Raw genomic sequence first — 23088 nt, forward strand, 5'->3', positions numbered from 1 at the left:
GACCAGCAGGTACAGTTTGGGGAGCCAGTGATTATTGCTTAATTACTGAACGGTCATGCTACATAAACCATCACAACTCATGGAAAGACTGACCCCAATTACCGCTTGCAGCGAAAAACCTTCTTCAGAATATCAACCATGTTGCTTACTTCCCAATATGTCAAAATCGGAAAATGTTCAAACATGTTAAATTCAAAACTCTTCAAACATATGCAAACAACACAAAAGTTCCAGAATTCCAAATTCTGACATTTTATTAAAAAACATGAATACGGGTGAACCGCACTTTTATGGAATTTTTCGATTTCAGAGAAGTTGGCTAAAGCTGAACTACACAAATGAAGTTACTTATAACCTGGAGGGGTGATACAAACATTTCAGGATATGCATAAAATGTTCAATTTCCTACAGACCTCTTTTTCAATGGTCTATGGATTTGGAATTAAATGTTGACTCATGGCCGGATGAGGATCACCAAGGCTGCTCACATTTCCACGAGGTTTGTAGATCCTGAATTTCACGGCAGAGTAAAATGATGTTCCCAGGACCATGTCACCACTGTCAGCCAACACAAGACGTCAGTTATAGACAGAACGACCTTCGGAGGACCCCAGTGCTGCCAACCAGAAAATTCAATCTTAGAAAACCCTCTGGGATCCATCGCTTTGCTCCACCTCCAACTGATTCATGGACACGCACAAAATGTTGACTTAATACCTATGGAGTCTGCTTGTCTTGTAATCAAAGTTCTCTGGAGACCCAACTTTAAACCACCTGCTGTGCTACACAGGGGAAGATCTGGTTCGGAAAACAAACAACAAGTTATGCTTGCAATCTGAGACGCTGGAGACAATAAGGAAATACTATTTATTGGGACAACCATCATTACTAATTGTGCTTGGCCTGATACTTTTGTGATTTCTGGTTAGTCTTCTCACAGGCCGTTTGGGTAATGTGAATTAATAATTTGTATTACATGCAAAATAGTGCATCAAAGTAGAACACAGAGGCTCAGAATATGAGGGGTCTAATTTTCCAAGTCCAGCGAGTCAGCAAAAAGGCGCTAAAAGTGGTGATACATTTTTACTACCACTTTTACCAATCGCTGGGATTTTTCGTCAATTGCTCAGGGTGAGTTGGGGAGCAAGACGGATTTAACATGTCCTCCTAAATTTCCCACTTACCCCGAAAAATGCGTCTGCATTTCTGCCAGCACGTATTTTCACGCTGGTGGTAATGCTGGTGGTAATGCAAATGGATTCCTATGGAATCCCTTTTAAATTGCCACCTGGTCAAAGCAGGGGAATACCATAGAAATACATTGTAAATAACTCCTGTAATTGTTCATTGTGGAAGGCGTGCCCACCTTTCCACAAACATAGTGGAAAAGTGACGAGTAAAGGTGATTTTACCTATGTTTTATTCTTTACCTTTGCGCTAAGTGGGGGAAAAATGAAAAACTGCACAGCAGGGAACCTTTGCACGTAAGTGCAAACAGAAGTAGCCCCTTCCATGCAATTTAGGTTTCAAAGAAAAAGGAGTCTTTTCCCAAGTTCATAGGGCTACACTGCAATCCAGCCCTTCGTCAACCCGGAACTAATTGCCTGTCTCTCCCCCAGGACTTCAGGAAAGGCAGTTTCTGAGATATTCAGTGTGGGACTTTGCACAGCAACCTAGACACTTCCTATGTGCTGCTCATTCCACCCCACAAGCAATGGTGGGCTCAAGTGCTGTGGTCCCTCAAACAGAGGTATCTCTGTTCATCAATGGGTTTCTCACTGAGATCCGGATTTTTCAAATGTGTAGGTCAACGTATGGTAGAAATGCATGTTAGAAAGCAGCTTCTTATACTGTTGCAGTCATGATCTGTTGTAGTCATTGCACAGAAGGGTCAGGAATGACCCTGCTGGCCACTGCATATTCCTTTGGGCCAGTTCTAAACAGTAGCAGGGAATGCCTGGGCCTTCCGCATGCCTTCATGTCCACATACCATTCGTGAATGTGGGATGCATACATACATGCAGAAGCATGCACGAGGACGCCCCCCTGTGCCTAGGTTTCTACTACTGCAACCAACTGGAAGAAGAGGCAGTTCAATCTTCAGATTCTCTTTTGTGAATCCAGTAAATCTTCAGCTCACGCGAAGGTGCTGCGCGAGCTCGTCCTTCACGTTTTGTGAATCCGGCCCAGAGTCGCGAGAGCAGCCATCTTACCAATTTGTTGTCCATTGAATTTTTCTCACCCCGCTATTGCCATTTTCTCTGTCCAAATTGGCAACAGACCTCTTGGCAACACAATTAAGAACAAGTTGGTCTGAAAATATGATCATTTTATTTGCACTGTCTTTGCTACCACTCCATCTTGCGGGCAAAGGGTAAAAGGGTATGACTCCACACAAACACATACACACACTGATTGCATTGCGCCATATACATTATAAAGGTAGATATTTACATCTGCTGAACCTGAAAGAAAGAAATTAATTCCAGAAATGGCGATTGCAGCCTGACACGGGAATGCGATTCACAGCTAGACCCATCCTCTGAAATATGCAGAAAGCTAAATCCAGTTGTAGATATTGCAATAGTAGATCATCAGGCGGTTGGAATAATTGCAGTGGGACAGCAGCAGGCAGTAAACTGTCCAACATCTAACATCACTAAGTCCGCATGAATCAAATCCACTCCAGGGGTTCAAGATAGCCACGTGAATTTGAATGCAGTGGATCTAAATGAGTTATTTACATAGTCTGTGGTTATGCCGAAAACCTGGTTTGGTTGTTTCCTCTCGAAGAACAGAGTTGAAGACCACCATTACATGAAACACTACTTACACAGGTTATCACCATGTAGATCGGGCAATAAGGGAACACTTGCTCCATCTGAATACAATGCCTTTTTGGCCAGCAAGGGGCAAAAAAAATATGTGGTTGCACGAAAGGCACCACATATTGACATGGTAGTATTTTCTCTCCCTACTTGCAAAAGTACGGAGTGAAATGTGTGATCATAATTGCTGAAGTTTGGGTGTCCGGTCAAAGGTTCAAATCCAAAAGGATCGAGTGGCATAGGGTTGAATCAATAGGACCTAAAACAAAAGGGTCACATTTTTTTTTGTTTTTAAATATATATTTGTTTTTGGGTTTCCGTATAGGAAAAAAAGTGGTTTTTACCACAAAAAAGAGGGTTGGGGGGGACCCCCCAAACGAAAAAAAAATGAATAAAAAATAAACAAAATCAACCCTTTTGTTTTCGGTCCTTTTGATTCGACCCTTTTGCCATTCGATCCTTTTCATTCGAAACTTTGACCTATAACCTGAACTTATGCATGGGATCAAACAGAAGAAGATGAAGAGCATCCCCCGCCCCCTCCCCCCGACCACCCAACCCATGGCGATGAGCACTAGATTCAGATCTCGTCTATCAAACTCTGGCATTTCCAGGAAGCCCATGTCGATTTTTTTGTGAGTATCGACTCAATTCTAGAGAGCAAATTAGGCTAGCGCCCTTCCTATCACAACGGCCAATTGCATGCATGTGAGGTTTCCTGGCACATATTTGGCAACAGAGCTCTCAAGTAGCTTCACATCAGGTGTGAACAGTCAAAATAGTCTTGGCGTTTTCTTTGCATTCTGGAACTTGTGGTTTTGATATTCACATTCTAAATGCATGACTGTACATTCTAAGAGGTGAGAAAGGCACCAGACAAATCAAGCCATGACTAAGCTCTCCTCTTTAGCCCTATCAACGGCTAACCAGCCCGGGTACTTCTGAGCTGCACCCAATATCACCACAGGTTTTGCATCTGTCACTCCCACTGTCCCCACCACCTTTTCTTACAGAGCTTCGCACAGCACGACCGCCAAGTGGCAGAAGGGTTCTGTACAAGACCACAACGTTACATTAAAATCCTGACTAGAAAGAGCAAAGGCCCAAGACCACCCTTATGACAAGGAGAGAACAATATACACTGAGAGACATAGAGAGGGGGTGATGGGCTGAGGGTTCCCTACTGAGTGAGAAGTGCACCCTAACACTTATAATGAACTGGGGCACTATGACCCAGAACAGGAAGCAGTGCGCCAGGTACTGTCCTTATGGTGTGGATTATATATAGAAAAACAGGCCTGTCTGAGCTGCTCATTCTTGACATGCTATTCTTTGGAAGGCAATTTTGTCATCAATCAATAACAGTTTTGAAGTAATGCTGGATCCTCAGGCACACATGTATGTTCCAGCAAGTTATCTTATTACAGTCATATTAGTTACATCAGGATAACTCTGTGAGAACAACACTGAATCCCATCACCCAGGCAGGGGCTCTCCAACTGCCTGTCACTAGAACCTTTGCTGCACACATTCTCTCAATCACACCCCACATTCTCCCAGTCACACCCAACATTCTCTCTGACATCACCAATCTCCTGCATACATCCCAAGCACTTTACAACACGTTTCGATCAGAATCACCAGATGGAATCTGACATGCAATAGTAAATTATCTTTCTGTTACTTTAGTAAATCTGGGACTCTCCCCGACAGGTATGCTCTCCATCCTCCTTTACAGGTGCGCAGTAGATTCAATGGGCTAAAGTGAACTGACTACTCTGCGGTTCAAAGCCTTATGCGTTTATATGGGTTGGCCACAAAGCTGAGCATGTTTGATCTAAAATCCATTGTGCAAAGGTACACAGAACAATCAAAGCACCTTGTATCGCTAGAAGAAATCCTAGGAACCTTACAAAACAATTATTTTAGGGTCGGAGAGGTCACTAAATAGTGAAATTAGGAAACACAGTTGCAAAACATATGCATTGGGATTGATGCAACTCTGGGATGGGGTATGGTGACCAAGTTCACACCCCTTCAAAGGGGTAGGTATCACTGCTACCTTGCTCTGTAGTACACTTTCAAATTGGAAGAAAAATGGCCGCAGGTATTCTGGAGCCAAATGAAGAAAAGAATTTCAAGGGTGACAAATTATCCAATAAGGAAGAAAATAATCACAGATTTTGTTATAGTAACAGTTTGATAGGCGGAAGATCACGTAAGCAGAAAGTCAGTGGCGCGTGTGACTCAAAATCTGGAACGATCTGCTATTAGCCGAAAAACTAGGTGACAAGAGTTGGATGTGAAAGGAGGAAGAGAGAGAGAGATTGGGATCTATCGGCTAGGAAAGAAGAGACCAAGCCAGAACTTGACCCGATAGACCAATCTGGGGGAGGCGGTTGAGCAGGGTAGGATGATACACCGTGTTCAAGGCTGCTGACAGATCTAACGAGATCAGGGCGCCGACACCACCTGTATCCACCAGCCTGGCCATGTCGTCCTCGACAGAAATAAGGGCGCTCGCTGTGCCTCTGCCCGGACGAAAGCCTGACTGGGCCGGGTCAAGAAGATCCGATGATTCAAGAAAGGAGGACAGAATAGGAGAGACCTGTGATTCCAAGAGCTTTATCAAGAGGGGGAGAAGTGAGATAAGCCGAAAATTAGATAGTTTCGATGAATCTAATGATGCTTTCTTCAAAAGGGGGATATCTATGGTGGCCTGAAGCTCAGGGGGGATGAACCCAGAATGGCAGGAAGAATTCACAGCAGCCGTTACATTCTATGCGCCTGTAATTTAGGAGTTGATCTTTTGTCTATCCTGGGCTGAGATTCGCCCGCAAAGTCGGACAGTGGGATGTGGCAAATGTGGCCATTGCATCAATGGGCAACGATTCCTGGAACACGTTTGAATCCAGAACTTTTCTAAATACTATTCTCCAGTTTGTGGTAGCTTGTTCTACAGTGTTGAACAATTGAGAAAAGTAGTATTTATTTTATTTATTTATTTTGCATTTCTAAGGCACTTATACATCAAGTAAATTGTGTTGCTATGCTGATTTTGTCTTACAACTGAATGGATTCACAAGACCTCTGGTTGCTGACCATAGGGACCTGAATGCAGTATAGTACACTCGCTCATTCACACGTGCCCCCAGTCCCTCATTCATCACGCACTCTTTCACACACATACATAAGGAGCTAGCATGCAACAATGCTTCCCTCACCTCTCTGCTTAACAAAAATCAAGTGCGCACGCCAGCCTCCTCTCTTCGGATATGAAAGAGCACATACGTTATATGCTGACTCGCGTCCGTGGGGAGGAAGCTGGCTGATGTGTGCATGTCAGGTGAGGGAACCCTTTAGGTTTAACTGTGGCCAGTTTGGTTTAACTCCCCAATGGGCTCTGTGGACGATGCAAAGTTCCCTTGAACGTCACTCAGTGGTGAACAGGGAGGTAGTTGGGTTGTGACAATACCTCAGTGATATGACCCTGTATGTCAGGGCCTAGGGTCGTTCTTGGCAAGCATGGCATACAGGCCCTCGCAGCACACCTGCCCTCTTAGGACTAGTGAAAGTACTTTATTTACCATGCAATGGAGTTAGGATTTCATTAAAGGTGCAGTGTTGGGAATGGTTATTCCTTGTGAGTATGTTTACCTGTGGCACTGCAGTTGCATTCAGAAAAAGGATGATGTGAAATGGCTCACTTTCTGGGGTGCTCTTCAAGGTTGGGTATGTGAAAAATATTTTTTGTGTCTGAGGGGCTGCTGACAAAAGTGTCAGCTTTGCATCGAAGTGAAGGTTATTTTAGGTCATCCCATCTTGCATACACTCTATAGAATTTGTCAAATGTTCTTACTTTCTCTCCTCTTCAGCCCAGCAGATCTTTATTTGGAGTCAGTAGTGCACAACTGGAATGAAATTGCACATATTTTGGCAGGGCGATGGCAACAGCTTCATGTAGAGGTTAAAGGCCTGAGCCGTGAGGTGCACGTCGAGGCAACTGAGAGGAATTTAATGGCCTTAACTCGGTTGGAGGCATCACAGAGGAATGAGGCCCCTGCCATGTTCTACATTTGGCCGGATGGGGCCACAGTTTTTACTGTCCAGATTGGGTTGGTTACCTCGGAATGATTTGCTTAACCTTTTTACTGAAGGAAGCAATGGGTTAGCTTGGGAGTTGCTTCTTCCATCCATTGGATGAGAAGTAATGGCTTCTATGTCATTCCATCGCCTGGGTTTTTTTCTCTGGGTTTTTTGCCGCTGATTTTTGGCTGAAAAAACGAATTGACTTTTTTTCATTAGGGCCCCCTCCCCCCAAGTCCCTCTTCCCTGTTTTTACTACCTATGCCCGCACGCCCTACCCCTTATATCCCTTTAGCCACCCGCCATATTTTTGGTGAGTTTTTTTCAGGCAAAAATCGCAGCAAAAACCTCTGCGAAAAAAACCCTGGCGATGAATTAACGTCATACCAAATAATGGGATCTACAGCGATTGCCTCAGTTCCTGATGCTGTTTGATATTTATATCACACGTCTGACCCAATCAATGATCAACCAGGGGCTGGATCTGCAAATATGCCAGTGAAACCCAACTCGACATGAGCTTTGGTCGGCAAACTCAAAATCTTCAGTCATGCCCTATTATCACCTGTTGATGCTTTAGGGAAAGTTTCACTTCTGTTTTCTCATTGTAACAACTCATGCTTAACAGCAATTCAATGCTGACATGCTAATTAAGATTGCGAGCAATTGCTGCTTTTCTCAGGTGTGAAAATTGAAGAAAATAATGTAATCCTCCTACTGGAAAATGGGTGTTTGTGATAGGCGCCATGAACAAAAGGAGGCCGGGTATCTCATCTGGAACACCCTTAACTACAGTATTTCAGAGAAAATGTCATAAACCTCCAGAACGTTCAAAAGATCAGGAAGCAGCTACTGAATTGCCTTCGCTAGGACAATAATGCCCTTGATGTTAGGCCTTCATTTGCCCCATGTCAACATCTGTACGCGCTTTAAGATCTTGTGTTCGGGCTTCAAATGTGATGGTTAGGCCTCTGGGTATCTCAAAGCAGACAGCCCACTAGACATATAAAGTTGGAATCTCCCATTCGGAGGTGATTGCCCCTGATTGTTGCCAGGAACAGTGGAGACAAGTGGTTATCTCTGCTTGACCAATCAGAATTAAGAGCTTTTAATCATTTTACTAATATCTCATGATTTAGATTAGAATTATGATAAATCACAGTTGAGAATAATCTCTCACGAATCAAGGTGATTGCCTGCAGGCGATTCAATTCATTCCGCCCACTTTGTTCGAATTTCTTTCCCGGCAGCCTGCCTTTGCCAAACGGTGGCCTGCCGGGAATGAGTGCATGCTCTTACCGTACATGGAGATGGAGGGGTCAGAAAATGGCAGCCGTTGAGGTCACAGGTAAGGTGGGTCATGTGGGTGAGGTATGGGGGTGGGGAAAGGTTAAGGATGCGGGAGGCAGTTGAGGGAATGGGCTGAATGACAGATGAGAAGGGCGGCGGGCCAGTTTCGAGACATAGGGTTCGTGGGAAAGTCCCTCACAGAACACTGGGCAATGGGAAGGGTCAGCAGAGTGCAGGATTGAAGGGGTGCCCTCCACGTTGGAGGAGCAGCCACACAAATGTTGTTTTCCCGCAGTGCCAAAACCAGGTTTCGGCAAAAGATGCCAGTGGGAAAACATTGTAGGTCCATTCAATTCATAGAGGCACTATACCATTGTAAACTCTCACCCAAAAATGAAATAGACGACTGTGTGTGGTTGGAAGCCATTTTACAGAAATGCTCAAAACACTACCCCCTCCTTGTACATGACCTTGAAACATCTACCCCATCTCCTTATAAACATTGGGCCTCATTTTGACCCTGCCGGTCTGGGAAAAAGGGTGCCAGTAAATATTTACAAACTCGTAATGAGTCCCACTGTCTCTCCACGTTCCCTTGTACAGTGCTTCGTTGCTTCCTAGCAAACCTTTCACTCGATAAACTATACTACAAATACAAAACACACATTGACAGACGATGACCACTGATGGTGAACACTTAAAATTGAAGAGCAGCCCATAACCCTGAGAAAGGAGCTACATGTTTGGGCTGGGATTTTGGGAAACATCACTGCAAAAGAAGCCTTACATTGAATTGGGCAGAATTGGTTAGCCACTGCTGGGCTGCCAGCATAGGCGAAGGCCACTGCTGGGCTGCCAGCATAGGCAACATTGAACTGAGCTCAATATGAATATTATCCACACAGCAATTGTGGGTTGATGGCTATAGACGTCAATGCACCCTTGCCTTTCTTTCTTCCACATGTGGACCCATTTCCAGTCCTCCCACCCTGGCACTGGTATAAAGCAAGCTCTGGACTGATAAAAAAAACCGCACTACTCAGAACTGTCACTACGAGTTCTGCGACTGAATAAAAAAGATTCTCTTTCATAAAGCTTTGGATTTTGCAAAACAAGAAGATCACATGGTTTTCCAAATGTCATCATTTTAACAGCTAGAAAAAACATAAAAATGTAGCTATTAAAACCCACAACTTTTATGCATTTGATTCTTGCAACTCTGATGACCCAGCGTTTGGCAAACTGTTCTTGGCTTGGCTCCCATTTGCCATGAAGTGAGAAAGCGATCTCTATCCTTGGCCTCATCGAAGACCTCTTCAGAACTTGGATCAAGAATCCACGGAGTTCCATAAGGGTGGCAACACTGTGACGGTGCTTTCTTCCACTGCAGGTGAAGCATCCATCGGGATGCTTCCGGATCAGACATCGCAACCTCCCGACCCCTCGTCTCCGGCACTCGCATCGGTCTTATCCTACAGATGGAGGGAAAAGAGACTTTGTGAAAATTGCATTGACTCAAGTGATGGCTGCGTGACAGCTGTTCTCAAATTCATGCTTATGAGGAGGACATTTTCTGCTGACAGCGGTAGCAATTTTGCAGGTTGGAGATCTGAATTTGTTCGATGTTTCCCAGTCTTGGCAACGAGTAAAAACATCATGACCCAAGGCGTTCTGCTGATCCCAAATTGCCCTGCATCAAATGGTAGCCAACGTTTCGCACGGTTTCTTGTGACTCCTTCCACCAACATAAACATTCTTTTTCACTTATAAATGGGATTATCAGTACCTTGTTAAACCTAGTCAATCAGGTTGCAAATAATCAAAAGTATGTACTTGGGGAGGAGCAGCGAGGGGGGCTGGGAAATTGCCCTTTTTGACACATTGCAGCCTCCTTAATCCATCATTGAGTAACAGAGTTTGGCCTAGTGCATATTACATTAATTCGGTCGATTTTCTAAGACGGGAGTGTGAAAGTAAGGCGTAAGGCCAAGGCGTAAGCGGTTTCTGCATTACTTTTGCACTTCAGGGGATTTTGAAGACATTTGGATGCACAAAAGGGATTTATAATAGAATGCATGTTTTTGCCGTGCCTTCGTTCTCTGCCTTCAAATGCCCGCCTCTTGTAATTATACCCGCATGGGATTTTCGGTTATCGTGCTAACGTTAAACTAATGGACTTCATAGGAATCAATTGTAAATGTCACCTGACGTGCATGAATAGCATGTGGCATTTATCCTTTTGACAAAATCAAAGTGTTAAGGTGATTTGCTTTTTTATTGTGCTTTGGTTTTGTACTCCATTTTGCAAATAAAGAAGATTGCATGGAAGGAATGAATAAACATGTAGGTTTTAATGCTGGCGGTCCCCACCATTCACTTAGCACTTCAGATGAAATGACTGTTGTAAACAGGGGTCAAGTCCTAAAGATTAAAGTGGGGAGACTCGTCAACAAACGCAATGGAATGTGACGTCACCAGAAATCAGCATATCAGGGCGAAATATGCACATTTCATTTAATTGGCTTTGCATAACCACCTAAATTTAACAGGACGAATGGCATTTGCCTTTCATGAAATCAACAAACACACAAAACCATGAGAGGATATTTTCTTCTAATAGTGTTTTGAAAACTTTAAAAGGTGTGCATGTTTTAAACTCCAAGAACCAATACAAATGCTTTCCCTGGGACTTGCAGTACCGAAATAGGACATTTCACCTTTAGTTGTTTGTTATTTTTCATCAGGTTATATAGTGCAGTGGTGAAGTCTCTGGCCTACAAATCTGCTGACTGCGATTTGATCTCCGAGGTCGGCTTTAATTCATAAATTCAAAGAGGACTTTCAATGTTTCTCATTTTAGCTGATGGGGGACTGAGTCCACCCTCCAAATAAAGTGGGTGGACTCCATCCCCTCGCGTGTACCCTCGACTTGAGCCCGAGTTGTAAAGATACTCTAGACGCTTCAGGTAAGTTGCTTCACAGTTCCTTTATTCCGGTTCCATCATGTGTCCTTACGTTACATGAGAGGAACCCAGTGGCTCCCACCACCAAGGCTTCCAACTGCCTGGGTTGGACCGCCAGCACACTGTCATTCCCTCACCCATACATCAACATTCTCACCTTCCAATATCCTCTCTGCACTCAAGCATTTCAAACTAGCATCCATCCATCCTGCAAAACACTTTACAAAATACATCTCTTCCTTACCAGACACACACAATATCATTCACACTCATACAATACAACTCCAAGCCTCACAATGACAGAAATATGACAACTGTGAAGTAGAGATGAGGCAGCACCAACACCATGGTAGCAACCCAGAAGAAGTGGAGGCCATATGTTCTAAACCGCACACACCAGACTGAAAGCATCTCCCAAACAACTAACCACCCGTCCCACATACACATTACGCACATCTAGATACACCACATACAGTGGCTGAGCCAGGAGGGTCAGAGGGCGCGGGGGCAATAGGGGCACTCAACCCCCCAACCCCTGATGACCCGGCTCCAACCTGGTGCCCAGTGCGCCCCCCCGCAGGCACCTGCTGGGCTAGCACTCCTTTTAATTTATTTTATTGTGATTTAGCTAATTCTATTGACTTTTCACAATCAAAAAAACAAATTGACCAAAATACATGATTATAACAGTTTCCAAAACACAATTTAAACACATCGATATATACATTTTTAGATTTAAAACAGAAACCTATATTGAAAATTCATTAAAATTGTTCTAAAGAAAATAATGAATAACACAAAACAAAAACGAAAAGAATAGAACTCTGAACAGAAAAAGAGAAGGTCAGGTTAGTTAAGCATCGCCAACGCCCTGGTTCCTTTTCCCTTAGGAAGCCCATAAATCTCAGAACTTCCACAACTTAAATTGTCAAGCCTGTTTCGTGGCCTGAAGCTAGCCTTTCCCAGAAGGAATCCGTACATAGCCAATCGGGTTTATCAACGAACCTGCCTAATATTCTACACCTTGTTTCATAGGTATTCCCGCATTTTAGGAGAATGTGCTTCAATGATTGAACAACCTTTACATTACATATATTACAGCCATTATCTCTGGGTTCAGCATTATGGCTGATGGCTTTGATTTCCCCTGCATTCAGTATGTTTGGGCATACCCATAGAAAATCCATCCTCTGTGATTTGTCTGGGAAACCTGTCCGGTTCTTCGGGATACGGCCCCACGGTTTATCATACCGTGACAGTGACTTAGCTGTAATCAAGCCTCTCATCTGGCCAATTGTTTCTATCCAGTCCATACGTAAAAGAGCAGACTTGACGCCCATAGGATTGGCACTCAGCTCTTCACAAGTACGACTACAATGAAGATTACCTCTGCTATCTGCGCAGGGAGTATTAATTCTATTAAAGACTAAGGAGGCGAGCATTATGCTTCATCTTCATTTATTTCTACTCTTCAGCAGTTCAACAAAACACATATAAAACCATGAAAAGTGTAAAACAAACTTTTCTTTTTTTTTAAATTACAATATCCATGAGTCTCTGTAGTCCATGCCCTTTCCACCAGTCACAACCCACATCCTGTGCTTGGACTCCTCTGCTTTTACTCGCTCTGATAGTCACTCATTTCCTTTAACTGATCCTCGCCAACGGTGCGAAGGCTCTTCTGAACTTTAGAACTCCAAACTCAACTTCCGGTACACTTCCGGTCTCCTGACACTCTCAGCTACGACATTGTCTTCAGCTATTCTTCTGAACTTCCCCTATGAAAAACATAATAAAAGTCTTAGGGTGGTGCGTATGTAGTGTACTCAGTCATATAATGCATCGACATTTTATACATAGCACATTACTCGGGTGGGAATTTAATGCTCGCCTCCTTAGTCTTTAATAGAATTAATATTCCCTGCGGAGATAGCAGGGGTAATCTTCATTCTATGACGAGACTGGAGGCGAGCATTATCCTTGTTCAAAGCTTACCCAACACCGTACTAGCCAAACTCTCTGCTGGCTTAAAGTAAAACTCTTTAAACGTACGATCGCTTGACCAGTCTGCTGCTAACATTATTTCACTCAAGGGCACTCCCACACTTGTGGCTGACAATGCCATAGCTCCTCTCACTGAGTGCGCCCCATACGTATCCATATTCACCCCTGCTGCATGCATGACCTCTTTCACCCATCTAGCAATGGTAGCTGATAAAACTGCGTGATAGGGCTTCCTGCACTCTATTAACAACTGAGTAGTATTGGCTGCTCTATTCTCTTCTGTTCTGTTCTCGTATTCTTTAATACACTGAGCTACGCACCATTTCGAATTGTTCGGAAAATAAGGATAATGCACTGTGGAAGTGCCTGTCTTAGTCCTCCTGACTATGGAGAATGTAACTCCTTCCGGTCCGAAAAAGACCGTCTGGTAACACCTAGGACTTTAACGTCTGACACTCGCTCCTGAAACACTATTGGATCCAATCTCCAATCGCTGGAGTCTGTCAGGTAACGAGAGTTCCAATCTGCTATCATGTTCAGTGAACCTGGCAAGTACTCTGCTATCACTGACGTCTCCGACCGTAGGCAAAAATGCCAGAAGTCCTTCGCTAGATCTGCTAGCATCTTGGACTTCGTGCCGCCTAAATGGTTTATGTACCTCACTGCTGAAATGTTGTCCATTTTCAGCTGTACACAAGATTTTACTCTTCCTCTCGTGAAGGCTTTGATCGCAAAAGATCCCACCAGGAGCTCCAGACAGTTTATGTGAAGACGGAGCTCCTCTTCGCCCCGCTTGCCTCCGGTCTGTAGGGTCCCACACCTGGCTCCCCAGCCCTTCCGGCTGGCGTCTGATTCTATTCTCAGATCCGGCTTGTCCCCGAATATGGCACGCCCATTCCAAGCATCCATATTCTTTAACCACCACTCTAGTTCTGTAATGGAGTCTTGAATTAGAGGTACCTGCTGGTGATACTTCAGACCCTGTTGTAGGTGTTTTATCTTCAACCTCTGAAGAGCCCGGTAGTGCAAGGGCCCTGGTAATATGGCCTGGATCGATGCAGCTAACAGCCCAACTATCCTTGCCAATGTCCTAAGGGATACCTGATGCTTCCCTAAGCATAATCTTATCTCCCTCTTTATGTCTTTCAGCTTTCGAGCTGGCAGCTCCAAAGTCGCTTTCTTTGTGTCTAGAACAAACCCCAGAAAGTCTAACCTCTGCGCTGGAATGGTATCTGATTTCTCGGTGTTCACCAGAAATCCCAGTGAGCTCAGGAGGTCTTGTACCCATCTCGTTTGATATACTAGCACTTCTCAATCTTCTGCTAGGAGTAAGAGGTCGTCCAGATAGATGATCAGTCTGACACCCTTCTCTCTGATCGCCGCTGCTACTGGTTTCATCAGTTTCGTAAATGCCCAGGGTGCTGAGGCAAGCCCGAATGGCATTGTCTTGAATTGCCAGAACTGTCCTCGCCAGCGAAAAGCTAGGTATGGTCTGTACTCCCTGAAAACGGGGACTGTGAGATACGCGTCCTTCAGATCTAAACGCGTCAGCCAGTCTCCTTCTCAAAGAGACTCTCTGAGCTGATGTATGCCCTCCATCTTGAAGTGGCGATATATGATCCATCCGTTCAACTCTGAGATTTATAACTGGTCGCACTTTTTCTTTTCTGTGCACCAGGAACATATTGCTGACAAACCTGGGAGTCGTCTCGCATCTCTCTATTGCCTGCTTGTAGGCTAGCTGCTCTATTTCGCTGTCTAAGCATGCCTGTTCCGCTTGCGCAAGCCTCTGACTCTGTGGTCTGCTCCGCTGAGCTGGGGGCTCTATGAACTCTAGCCGCAGACCTCTGACGGTCTGCAATATCCAGAAATCGCTTGAAAGCTCGCGCCAGCTCTCTAAAAACTTGAGCGTCCTCCCACCTACAGGAGGATATTGAACCGCTCTCACCTGACGTAAATCCTTGGCCCCGTCCTGACCCTCTGGACCTGCGGCCTCTCGGGAATCTCCCTCTGGACGGAAAGAATGTGTCCTGGCTCTTGTTCTCCCAGTATTGTGCTCTGGGGTTCTGAGGTCTTCTCCCTCCTTGATTGTGACCGGCTGCACGACCTCTGGAGTGGCCGGTTCATCCAAAAACTCTACTCGGAAATATTTTGCGGATCGACGCTTGAGCCTTTTCGAGAGAAGCGTATGTCCCGACAAATCGGCCCATCTCCTTCCCGAATGTCTCTCCAAACAAGAGACCCTGGGCTCCTTCTCCCGCTTCATATGATGAGAGATCGCTGAGCTTTCAATCTATTTTGAGCAAAAGGCCCTTCCTTCTCTCAGAAGCGATGGCGCAATTTGCATTCCCAAGAAGACAGATTGCTCTCTGCGCCCATCCTGTGAGAGCTTCGGGGTCAACTTCTTCCCCCGTGTCCTTCGCCCTTTCCGCCAGGTCCATGATTTTCGCGAGAGGGCCTGCCAAGTCTAATACTTTTTCCTGGCAGCTTTTCCAGGATCTATCAATCCCTTCACGGGGATCCTTACTTGTTTTTGAGACGAATGTCAGCATCTTCGGATCGAGTTCGGGGGCTTTCGCTACTTTTCCCGGAAGATCCAGGCACGGGCATTCTGCTCGCAGTCGCTGTCTCACTTCCTTGTCTAAAGGCTTGCGCAGTCTTGCTGCCATATGTTGTGCTACTCGGGGGGATGGTTGCCATTCGGTGGACCTCGGATTCCGGATGCTATCCGGGTCAAACATATCCTCCTGCGGCTCTAGGAGGTGTTTCTCCTTACGTGCTCTCTTGCCTCCACTGGGTTTCGCCCAGTCTTCCTCCTCGATCTCCTCATCTCCTTGCGAGACCTGATCGTCCATCTGCTCATCTTCTGAGCCAGGGTCTTCTCCTATATTTTCATCCCCTGGAGAGGGGGTCATGAGGTGTGGCACCGCTTGCCGTTGCAGATACGCCTCCTTCAGCTTCGCAAACGCGTCAGGCCCCTCTGGGGCCTTATCAGCTGCCCCTTCCAAAGAGCCCTGGGGGTCGTCAGAGGCTTTCCTCTTGAGGGCTATTTTACTCCCCTTGTGTCCCTCCTTCGAGGGATCCGTGGGCATGCGCTTCCAGTCTTTGGTGCTGCTACTAAGCTGTGAAAGCATAGCTTCCAGTGTCTCTAGCCTCTCCTGTAAGGGTCTGACACCCTCTGCCACTGCATCAATAAGGGAGCTTCCCAGCACTTGCTTAAAGCTGGCAGCGAGGTCCTGTGACTGCTCCTCCTCGCTCCACTCGAATTCTGACATTATGGATGTGCTGTGTGCCTAAAATACCTGGGTCAGGTGTCTTAGCACGCCCACTGATCCTTCTTGATGATTCAGAGTCAGTAAAAGTTCTTTTTACTTCTTTGCACTCTTTCTCTTTTTCTCATTTTTTTTTTTTTTTTTTTACTTCTTTCAGTGGCTGCACCTTATGTATCCAACTCTGTGGCTCGTGTAAAGCCCTCTCCTGTGTAGCGCCAATCCTCTGCTGTCTAGCAGTATATGAGACCAGCAGGCTCTCGGGCTCTGCTGCTCCTTATCTTTGGAACACGCCGCACGCGATCGTCAGGATCGCCGTAATGATAAAATCCTTGACTTAAGAGGAATACACTAAGCTGCTCGCACGAGCGTTCTAATACTGTTGTGTTTCCGCAAGGAAAACCGTCGCATTGATGCAGCGTCTTAATACGCGTAACACGCATCAAATCTCCTCCCAACCCCGGTTGGGGACTAACGCTAGGAGCGTTACACTTTGCCCGCGGCCTGTGGTAGCTCCGCCCACCCGAGGGTGGGGGCTGCTGCCTGGAGAGCACTCGGGCCGCACTGCGAGTCTCGCGTGCACCGGCTCCACCTACCCGAGGGTGGGGGCCGGCTCGCGGATGCAGGCGCGGTCTGCGCTGTATGGTTCACGAGGCTGACTGGTCCCACGGCGTGCCGGACTTACGACACAGGGCCGTCAGCCTCACGAACTAGCTCTTGTCTGCCCGAAAACACTGGGGTTCTCTACCTATTCCTCGCACCGTACGAGCGCGTGCCAAACATGTATACTAACGTGTCGGATTACCATAAATGCAAATAATATTATTAAACTACTATTATATAACCAAATTCTTTTTTTTTTTTTTACACGCTAGATAAACAACTCATCTCTTCCATACACATACTGTGCTTTGCTCAAACTTAAAACTAATCTCCCACTCTACTCAATCACTAACAAACGGAGAGAGAAGAAATGGTACTTATCTGCTTGAAGAGCAGTAAAAGAAGACGAGGAGTCCAAGCACAGGATGTGGGTTGTAACTGGTGGAAAGGGCATGGACTACAGGGACTCATGGATATTGTAGTTTAAAATTTTTTTTTAAAAAAAAGAGAAAAGTTTGTTTTACACTTTTCATGGTTTTATATGTGTGTGTTGAACTGCTGAAGAGTAGAAATAAATGAAGATGGAGCATAATGCTCGCCTCCAGTCTTGTCATAGAATGATGTAATCTCATAGTGGCATCATTTTTATCTGGACCAGAACAGGACTTTTACCTTTCCTCATCTCCTGACTTATTTCCTCATACAAGTAATCACTCTGTGGGCTCACCAATTGTCTATACATGGAGATTATTTTTCATTCCAAGTACCCTTTCATAGAATACAGTCCCAGTTCATATCTAAGGGTCACAATTGGCACGCTCATTGTGAGGTTTAAAACAAATTTCCAAATCTTTCCCTCGATCCTACTCCAATTTACTGCCTGTGAGTACTGAGATGTTTCTGGGCCATATAGTTCTTCTGGAATTGTCTTCAATTTATAGTATCTTATTACTGGTAACATTGTAATCTTGCAGTAGGAATTAAGGAGTTCTTTCATTTGGGCCACCAATGGCACAAGCTTAAATTCTATATCTAGTTCCAGTTGTTTCAGTGATGTGGTCGAACGTAATTTTAAGCCCAAATAAGTGAGTTCTTTCACACAGGGCACCGCCAAACCCAAAAGGTGCCAGTTGATTTTGGGGGCTATCCTGAGCGGTCTAATAAAAGACTCACATTTTGGATGTTTTGGGATTGACCAAGAGTTTATTTTCCAAGGCATATTTACCAAATCCTTGCAGAAAACATTGTACTCCCACTGGTACTCCACTTGGAGCGTCAGCCATGAACTAAGTTCAAATGCAAAACAAAAAGTAAATACTGGGTGCTCGGCCCACAGCGCGACCTTGCTGCTGGCGGCCCTTCCCTGGCGTGATCGCATCCGTTTAGCATTTCAAAACAGAGGGTATCATTCCCAGGCAGCAGTGTTTGGGTGCTGAAGTCGCACTGTGTTGCAAATGCGATTTCCCCAGGCCTACCTTGCCAGCGGCTGCCCAGGCCCGACACGGGCAGGCAGGCATGACATTTGCTATTATGCCCTGCCCTACCTGTGGAGTCAATGATTTAGAAGAAGTGAGCGCTGCCACTGCACAGCAGGTGACCCGTGTGTGTGTGTGAGATGCGCTTGGTAGTGAGTGAACGTTATCTCTCTACTCCGACGCTATCCTCTCACTGGAGCTGTCCTCTTTGACCTACTAAACAGTATCTTCCAGTCAGGATTTCGAAGGTCTAATAAAAATGGAAATATTCTTCATTGTAATTAACTGTAATACTGTATGTACATATTTCGTAATCGTATACTTAATAATTTGGGGATATCCAAAATAACTGACTAGTTTTTATTAGGCATGTGGTGGACTGATCCATCTATATACTTTTGGCTCATCCAGGCATCTTTTCTATCTAGGCCAACATCACTCAGCACAGTGGAGGTAATCCCATCCAGGCAGCCTTTCTATCTAGACCAAACATCATTCAGCACAGTGCAGGTAATCCCAGCCATGCAGCCTTTCTATCTAGACCAAACATCATTCAGCACAGTGGAGGTTATTTCATCCAGGCAGCCTTTCTATCTAGACCAACATCACTCAGCACAGTGGAAGTAATCCCATCCAGGCAGCCTTTCTATCTAGACCAACATCACTCGGCACAGTGGAGGTAATCCCATCCAGGCAGCCTTTCTATCTAGGCCAACATCATTCGGCACTGTGGAGGCAATCCCATCCAGGCAGCCTTTCTATCTAGGCCAACATCATTCAGCACAGTGCAGGTAATCCCATCCAGGCAGCCTTTCTATCTAGACCAACATCACTCAGCACAGTGGAGGTAATCCCATCCAGGCAGCCTTTCTATCTAGACCAAACATCATTCAGCACAGTGCAGGTAATCCCAGCCATGCAGCCTTTCTATCTAGACCAAACATCATTCAGCACAGTGGAGGTTATCTCATCCAGGCAGCCTTTCTATCTAGACCAACATCACTCAGCACAGTGGAGGTAATCCCATCCAGGCAGCCTTTCTATCTAGACCAACATCACTCGGCACAGTGGAGGTAATCCCATCCAGGCAGCCTTTCTATCTAGGCCAACATCATTCGGCACTGTGGAGGCAATCCCATCCAGGCAGCCTTTCTATCTAGGCCAACATCATTCAGCACAGTGCAGGTAATCCCATCCAGGCAGCCTTTCTATCTAGACCAACATCACTCAGCACAGTGGAGGTAATCCCATCCAGGCAGCCTTTCTATCTAGACCAAACATCATTCAGCACAGTGCAGGTAATCCCATCCATGCAGCCTTTCTATCTAGACCAACATCATTCGGCACAGTGGAGGCAATCCCATCCAGGCAGCCTTTCTATCTAGACCAACATATTTCAGCACAGTGCAGGTAATCCCAGCCATGCAGCATTTCTATCTAGACCAAACATCATTCAGCACAGTGCAGGTAATCCCATCCATGCAGCCTTTCTATCTAGACCAACATCATTCGGTACAGTGGAGGCAATCCCATCCAGGCAGCCTTTCTATCTAGACCAACATATTTCAGCACAGTGCAGGTAATCCCATCCAGGCAGCCTTTCTATCTAGACCAACATATTTCAGCACAGTGCAGGTAATCCCATCCAGGCAGCCTTTCTATCTAGACCAACATATTTCAGCACAGTGCAGGTAATCCCATCCAGGCAGCATTTCTATCCAGGCCAAACATCATTCAGCACAGTGGAGGTTATCTCATCCAGGCAATGAGGAGCACTATGTAGATGTCCTAGCTAGCATACACAATGGGGCAAGCTCTCGTTAAATCTGGGCACAGTCACAATCCTAGCTAGCACAGAAGCCTGTTTTAAAATGAACCGTTTCACTGCACTGGGAGCCTTGGCTTCAACTTGTTTCAAAATGCACTTCCTAAAATGATCAACAGAACCAGGCGGACTGGTTGATGGATTTACCCCGAAGAGACCCAAAGCAACAAAAGATCAACAATAAAGTGTATACATCCTTCAAATATGTTCCATCAAATGCTTCATAGTGGCTAAGATACAGTTGCCATGGCAAATGTAATACCTTCTTTTCAGGCTGGGCAGGCTTCACGGCCACCTTAGTGAACTCCTCAAATAAAATCCTTGTTTTAAGAGACCTGACCTTATGGGCTAATGACCCTTCCAAAAAGCCTGCCTCTGACCTACTGGACTATATGATGGGGTTGGAGTTTGGCCAATTAGTTCAGGATCTCCCCATAGTCCTGACCACAGCCTTGATGTGGTCTTTACATTAAATTGGTCTATTTTCTGTGGTGGAGTCCTACCCCTATTATCTTTGCTGCCCACTCAATGAGATGCTGCCAATCACACACCGATTCTGTTCCCACAAGAGATAAAGGTCAAGGAAGTTTCAGGTCTTCGTTTTATTGATTCAATGCCCACCAAGCCATTGATTTCAGACCCAGGGGACATGGTTAGCTCGCTTCACGCTAGCGTCACCAACACTTGAGGTTATTGCTTCCATCACCCTAAAGAAACCTACATTTGAGAAGGAACCAAGCACAACATGATTCAATATCCAACGTTCTGTGTTAAAAAGAAAAGGCAGAAAACTGGAATGCATATGGAATAAATCAGGTCTCCATCAACACAAAATGACTTGTAACATCCATGCCAGGGGATAACAAAGTGTGCACATCGATACAAAAAGAACTACAACACAGTTTCAAGAGGCATAGAAAAAAGCAACCAACATTTTTCAAATGTTCCCGAAACTTATCTAGGTGACTCAAGGGTCCACCACCCTCAACCCATCACAAAAATTTTAGTCAGTCCCGTAGCCTACTTCTTAGAAAAGGTGTTGAACATCGGCAAAACAATACATCTGCAATACATGCACAATCCCAGGAGCAAAGCGTTTTGTTGTCTCAGAACTCACACCAGTGTTCTCTGAGAAACTCTGCAAAGTTGTATGGGAACTGGAAACACCACATATCCAAATCATGCTGTGCGCTACAAATCTGACAAAATATTATACTATCCCTCCTTATTATCAGGGTTGCTTCCCATTGCACTTAAAGCTGCAACCAAAACGCCAATACCAAAGAAAGCCAGCGCTATTATTTACAGTTCTATCAAACTACAGGTTCTACCATTCGAATCCAAGCTGATTGAATTCATCACTTCAAGCAACGACGGATAAACGTTGAAGGCCACAGCATCCTACTTGACAGACACTCTGGCTCCAAATGAATCAGGCGTCCAGAATGCATGCCATTGGATACGAGGGAAGACATCTTTGACTCTTGGAAGCCCCTCAAACCGTCACCCTGGTACTCATTGTTCTCTCTGAGGCGTATATTAGAGCAGATCACTCCAACCTGCTATTACACCTGCGCACGCAGTGAGGTATTCAAGGAGCTGTCTTTGAAGGATGGTTCTGTTCAGGAGAAGGTTGGCAAGCCCTTCTCAGCTTCTCTGAACCAGACCTGCGTGGTGCCCAAGGACTCCCCATACCTCTATGTCTAGTCAATGCCTAAATGAGACAACTGCCCTCAATGATCGAAGGCTGTATAACACCCCCTCTCAGACTTGCATCCTGACTATTCACAGCTAGCGATTGGCCTGGGGGGAGACGGTATCCAGCACTCACAGGTGGCTCACTGCTTTCAGCAGATTCAGGAATGGATCATTGGCAGTAGCCTCTGCCTCAGACCCAAAACAGAGGTCCTATTCTACATCCAGCTGCCCCTCTTCACCGGGCCGTCCTCATTGGGGCCTCCTTCCGCCTCTGCCAACAGGGCAAGAAACCCTGGGATATTCATGGCTAAGGATCTTACATGTGCCCCTCAAATCATGGCCCTAAACAAATTACAGGCAGAAAACGTGTGTGCCTTGATCCTATTAAAATTAGATAACTGCAATTGAGTCTAATGGGGCCTCTGAAGAAAAACATTGAAACCCTACTGCAAATACAAGCACGCATAGGCTATACCAACAGCTGTGGCCCAAAATTAAAAAGAGGAGCCCGCCTAGCCATTGACCTGGTTGAACATGAACACACGTTCAAGACCCTTAAAAACTCTTTATTGGCTCAATGTCAAGCCCTGAATGGACTTTAAAATGGTGCATCACCCACAGCGCTTCCTGGCGAATTGGGCCCAAATATCTAATCAGAAGGATAAAACATTACACCCCAATAAGAAACCTCTGCTCATCTTCCACAGACTGAAGTTCGGGATATATTGGAGGAAAATAATTGGAACCAAGTGGATGTCCATCAGGGGCCCAGGCAATTGGAAGAAACTAAGCTGATCATGTGTTCTTTTTTTTGACATTTTTTTTACCAACTTTATTTAAGTTTTTAGAGAATCATAGACATGTGTGCCTTAATAACCAAGTGCTAACAAGCATACATTATTTTCATATCAGCTCATTCTACCCCCACTGGGGGTTTCAGTGCAATTCAAGTCCATTGCTCATATATAATAACCGTACATAGTAAGCATTAAACTACCCCCCCCCACCCGCCCCAGAACATATCCCAATTTATGGGTGAAAAAGTGT

The 23088-nt window shown here is 45.3% G+C and overlaps 1 protein-coding gene across 2 annotated transcripts in view; it reads right to left on the bottom strand.

Annotated features, from left to right (window-relative positions):
* Positions 1 to 228: 228 nt before the first annotated feature.
* Positions 229 to 23088, bottom strand: part of RCSD1 (RCSD domain containing 1) — a 357500-nt gene continuing 334640 nt past the window's right edge. The window contains exons 7-8 of one of the 2 annotated variants that reach the window (XR_011283422.1): positions 2934 to 9676; positions 229 to 2894 (exon numbers count right to left, since the gene is read on the bottom strand). Coding sequence is in view for 1 of the 2 variants with exons in the window: in XM_069635934.1 (XP_069492035.1) it covers positions 9623 to 9676 (54 nt within the window). In the remaining variant the exon portion in view is untranslated. Of the gene's footprint in view, positions 9677 to 23088 lie in introns of both variants that reach the window. The other variant, XM_069635934.1, reaches the window with a different exon arrangement.

This window comes from Ambystoma mexicanum, chromosome 7p (assembly GCF_040938575.1).
Source record: "Ambystoma mexicanum isolate Mex_15411 chromosome 7p, UKY_AmexF1_1, whole genome shotgun sequence".
NCBI classification, from domain to species: Eukaryota; Metazoa; Chordata; class Amphibia; order Caudata; family Ambystomatidae; genus Ambystoma; species Ambystoma mexicanum.